Raw genomic sequence first — 4,749 nt, 5'->3', positions numbered from 1 at the left:
GCCTAGGTCCTCACTTCATATCTCACCTTTCACTTCTGTCGTCTGTCTCAGGTCAGATGTGTAAATATTTACACCTAGCCAAACCACAGGCAAAACTAATTTCCCAATGTGTCTGCACTGCTCGAGATGAGAAGTGTAAATGTTTCTGCAGTTCTTGGGAATACTACCCACAGCCCCTAACTCCTCAAACTGAGGGGGCATGCTCTATTCTGTTCTTCCATCTTCTGCTTAGAATTCACCCCGTTCCCACAGAGACCCATCCATTCAATGCACTGTTCCCTCCCACATGAGAATGGGTTACATTCAGCACCCACAGCGCTGGCTGCGGAGAACACACCATCCTCACCAGTGTGCACATCCCGTTTCCTTCCACAGCCTTCCCCCAACCCTCCCCTTTAAAACACTCCAGCCAGCCCAGAGGCAAGCCCACTGGGGACCTCCCCCAAGAGGCACTGGTGTGACCCTGACTGAGCCCCAAGAGAACTTCAGGCCTGACAAGGAGACTGCAGAGCTGATACCAAGAAGTGTTTCTGTTTTTCCCTTTCCCCAGCATTGAGAAACGAAGACAAGTGAGTGGGAGCACACGCTGACAAAGACACTGACAACGACAAAAACAGAACACTTCTCTGCCTCGAGCAGGGGCATTATCAGACCCTGGAGGGCAAGCAGAGCAGAGGAGGAGGGAGAAGAGAGGGCAGTGTGAGCAGCAACAAGAACAGCACAGTGCCCAGACCCACATGCAGGACCCTCAGAGAGGCAGCGACAACCAACTCCAGCCCTGCAGTCACCAGCCCACCACCCAGAACAGGCTGTGGGCTCCTTCCTTCCTGGCCCAACACAGACTCAAAAAGGATACACGGGCACCAGCATCCCCCGTGACTAGGCCTCACTCAGCTCAAGTCGACTCAACTGGGTAGAACCTCTCCCGAGATCAGAGGGCAGCCGTACAGGAGGCTGGGCTAGCACTGCTAGCAAGCCCCTTTTTAGAGTGCCTACACTCAGAGGAGAAGTGGGGCCCTCTCTGAGACTTTGGGGGGGCTCGACAAAAAGGGCCAGACAAGTCGGGGACAGTCACCGGACCGAAGGATGGAAGGAGCCTGCCCTGGAGGAGAGCCCGGTCAAGGTTAAATCCAGATCTCATGCATGCATTACGTGGGCCCAGGGGAGAGCCAGATGCAGGTGTACAGGTGGGAGGCCTCCGTGTTCTTGCACACGAGGAAAGCTCCTGTGGGAGCCTGAGGAATCGGCTCTCACGGTTGGACAAATGGCTGGAGCCGCCTACCGGCCCCCCGGAGCTCATTCCTCGACCTCTCCTGCCTCTGTGTCTCCCCCGGCCCCGCAATGCATGGTCCCCCCGTGCCCGTGGCGAGGGCAGGACATCGAGAGGAGAAGTACAGTGTATACCTTCCAGAACGGTCAACCATGCAGAGTGATGGGAGAGTCCGATAGAGTTACCCGCCAAGCACGTATACTCCCCCGCGTCCTCAAAGGAGACATTCCTTAAGTGAAGCACTTCCATCTCTTTGTCGGTGGTATTAACTCCGGCAGTCTAGAAGAGACAACGGAAGCAAAATGGACAAGCTCCGGACGTGAGGCCTCTCAGATACACGGAGAGAGGGAGGAAGAAAGAGGGGGTGGCAACCAGAGGAAGAGATGCTCCCCAGCGTCTCCTTTGCGTTGGCATGGCGTTATGGGCCTCAATTTCTGCCCATAGTGTCATGGTATTTACTTCTAAGGGCTCGACAAAAAGGGCCAGACAAGTCGGGGACAGTCACCGGACCGAAGGATGGAAGGAGCCTGCCCTGGAGGAGAGCCCGGTCAAGGTTAAATCCAGATCTCATGCATGCATTACGTGGGCCCAGGGGAGAGCCAGATGCAGGTGTACAGGTGGGAGGCCTCCGTGTTCTTGCACACGAGGAAAGCTCCTGTGGGAGCCTGAGGAATCGGCTCTCACGGTTGGACAAATTGCTGGAGCCGCCTACCGGCCCCCCGGAGCTCATTCCTCGACCTCTCCTGCCTCTGTGTCTCCCCCGGCCCCGCAATGCATGGTCCCCCCGTGCCCGTGGCGAGGGCAGGACATCGAGAGGAGAAGTACAGTGTATACCTTCCAGAACGGTCAACCATGCAGAGTGATGGGAGAGTCCGATAGAGTTACCCGCCAAGCACGTATACTCCCCCGCGTCCTCAAAGGAGACATTCCTTAAGTGAAGCACTTCCATCTCTTTGTCGGTGGTATTAACTCCGGCAGTCTAGAAGAGACAACGGAAGCAAAATGGACAAGCTCCGGACGTGAGGCCTCTCAGAGACACGGAGAGAGGGAGGAAGAAAGAGGGGGTGGCAACCAGAGGAAGAGATGCTCCCCAGCGTCTCCTTTGCGACAATGAACAAACAAAACCACCAGGCAGCGAGACCTGTTAGAGGAAGAGAGTGAGGCCCTGAGGAGGAACTCCGGCAGACCTGCGACGCCGCGGGCTGGTTACGACCCTTCACCAGGCGCTGGCAGCCCCTGGCCCATCCAAGCATGCGGGCGGTGGGCAGCATGGAGAAATGGGGCCCGGCGGGCGGGGGGGCTGTTTGGTTTCAGGTAAAGAAAATCAAAGGGCACACACAGGAGGGATGGAGAGGGTGCTGCAGGCCCGGGGCCTGGGCCAACCATGGAGGGTTTTGTTCCGAGAGCAGAGGGAAATCTTGGCTCCAGAACATTCACACCCAATGAATTACTTCAACGCTAGATTAGACTTGCAGGCTCGGAGCAAAGTGATAATAGCACACACACACACACACACACACACACGGCCTGAGGATGGTGGTTCCCTATGCAATGCCTGGTCCCTTCTCATACCCACCACTCAGACCTCCAGGCTGCACGGACGTAGTGCAGCAACACTGTCCTGTGAATGCACACACAGCCAAGGGACACACAGGAGGCACAGAGGGAGCAGACACCAACACAGCACCGAACCAAAGCAGCCGCCCAGGCCGGGTATTTTTCCATGGCTCTGGGCACTAGGAACACAGCAGGATAACAGGGAGAGCTGGGTGCTGGCTTCCCCACCGGCCCCAGCAGCTTGGGGCCGAAGTCAAATTCCCAGCACAGGGCCCCATCCATCTCCCCATTACCTTTTGCCACAGGTCTGGTGACAGTGAGCCACGCAGACTGGTTAGCTTCACCAATATAATTGGAAACCTTACACACATACTCCCCGCTTTGGGCCTCTGTCACATTGAACAGGGTCAGCACTTCCGCATCCGAGCTATTAATCCCCGAATGCTGGAACAAACCAACGACACGCCAGTCAGTTGGGCAAACACTGAGATGTGGCCATACTTTGCTCCCACGTGATGTGACGACAGGGGGCTAAGGCAACGGAGACATTGAGATTTATCGTCTTTTCCTTTGTAGGAGGACAAAAGAAGTCTGAAGCATTTGACTGCAAAATAAACTTTAAAAAAAAAAAAAGCACTGCCCCCAATCAAATGCTGTTTATACTGAACAAGACCACGGCAGGGACTATGAATGGCCAGGGACCGCCCGGTTCCCACACCGCAGTTCAGCACCGGTAGTGAAGCGAAGGGATGGCCAGTAAATCTCTGGGACAGCGAGGGAGGGGAGGATGAGGTCTAACTCTGGGACCAGGAGGTAAACCACTTTCCCAGCTTCTGGTTACTTCCTGTTGCAAGATCCACTGGAGAATTAGGCAATTACCTTCCCTGGATTAATGGAGCATTCAGGGACAATCAAATGTCTGGGAGTGACAGGAAAAAGGAAGAAAATGCCATTACTCCTCATGCGGCTTAGAATTTACCTGTGGCATTTGCTGTTTCAACTCTAATTAAGCCGTGTCCTTATCAGTCACCCTACTTGCCAGAAAGAACGTGACTTGGAAAAGAGGACCAAGACGGGGAAATGCTTGCTGGAAGGGCTGTGGTCCTGAGCAACGGGGAAGCAGACCCCCGAAGGCCTTCCTTGAGTAGCTGACCCAGAAGTCACTCTCAAAGGTCTTCAGGAACCAGCAATGCCCAACCACCTCCCATCACACCTCCATTCTGTGACCTGTCACTAGTCCTGGGGAACGTGGCTAGGTCCCTATTTAAGATGGAGCATGTGCACCGAAAGGGTAAGGGATGAGTCCCAGTTTTGGGCATGGAGCCAGGCCACAGCCACTTGGGTCCCAGGAAATACTGGTCTCCTTCCCCAGCACCCAGCCCACGGAGACTGGGGTCAAGGTTACCTTCAAGATCTGGACATAAGGCAGGTTGTCCGGACCAATCTTACTCCCATTCACCTCGATGTGCTTTAGCCACTGGATGTGGGGCTGTGGGTCACTGTACACCTTACACATGAACTCCACATTGCTGCCCAGGGCCACGGTCTTGTTGGCAGGCAACCCTGCCTGCAGGATGGGCCGGTGCGGGGACCGCTCTGTGGAGGAAGGGAGAGGACAGGCTTGTCAGGAATGCTGACAGACAGCATCCCAAAGACCACAGAGGGAAGTCACTTAGCCTCTTGCTGTTACGAGTGTGGTCCCAGAGAAGCAGCCTAGCATCGCCTACAAGCTTGTTGGAAATGCTGGATGGCCCAGAAGCTTCTTTTTAGGCCATCTCCTCAAAGCCAAGAAAGAATGCTGGTTGTGAAACTCTTTACCTTAAGATTCCTAGAATGAGATTCAGATGGTCTACAAGGAATAGGCAGTCGGAACAGCCCCTCGGGTCTCAGGCGATGCCCTGGAGTCAGCATGGACCTCCCTG

At 55.1% G+C, this 4,749-nt stretch overlaps 1 protein-coding gene across 7 annotated transcripts in view; it reads right to left on the bottom strand.

Moving 5' to 3' along the window:
* Positions 1-4,749, bottom strand: part of FGFR1 (fibroblast growth factor receptor 1) — a 40,456-nt gene that overhangs the window by 7,121 nt on the left and 28,586 nt on the right. For all 7 annotated transcript variants that reach the window (XM_015565217.1, XM_015565218.1, XM_015565211.1 and 4 more), the window contains 2 exons: positions 4,233-4,423; positions 2,105-2,249 (listed from right to left, as the gene is read on the bottom strand). In XM_015565217.1, the coding sequence (XP_015420703.1) occupies positions 2,105-2,249; positions 4,233-4,423 (336 nt within the window). The remainder of the gene's footprint in view (positions 1-2,104; positions 2,250-4,232; positions 4,424-4,749) is intronic.

This window comes from Myotis davidii, unplaced genomic scaffold (genome assembly GCF_000327345.1).
Source record: "Myotis davidii unplaced genomic scaffold, ASM32734v1 scaffold93, whole genome shotgun sequence".
Lineage (NCBI taxonomy): Eukaryota > Metazoa > Chordata > Mammalia > Chiroptera > Vespertilionidae > Myotis > Myotis davidii.
Note: the sequence above shows the minus strand (reverse complement) of the source record. Positions and strands in the feature narration are given on the sequence as shown.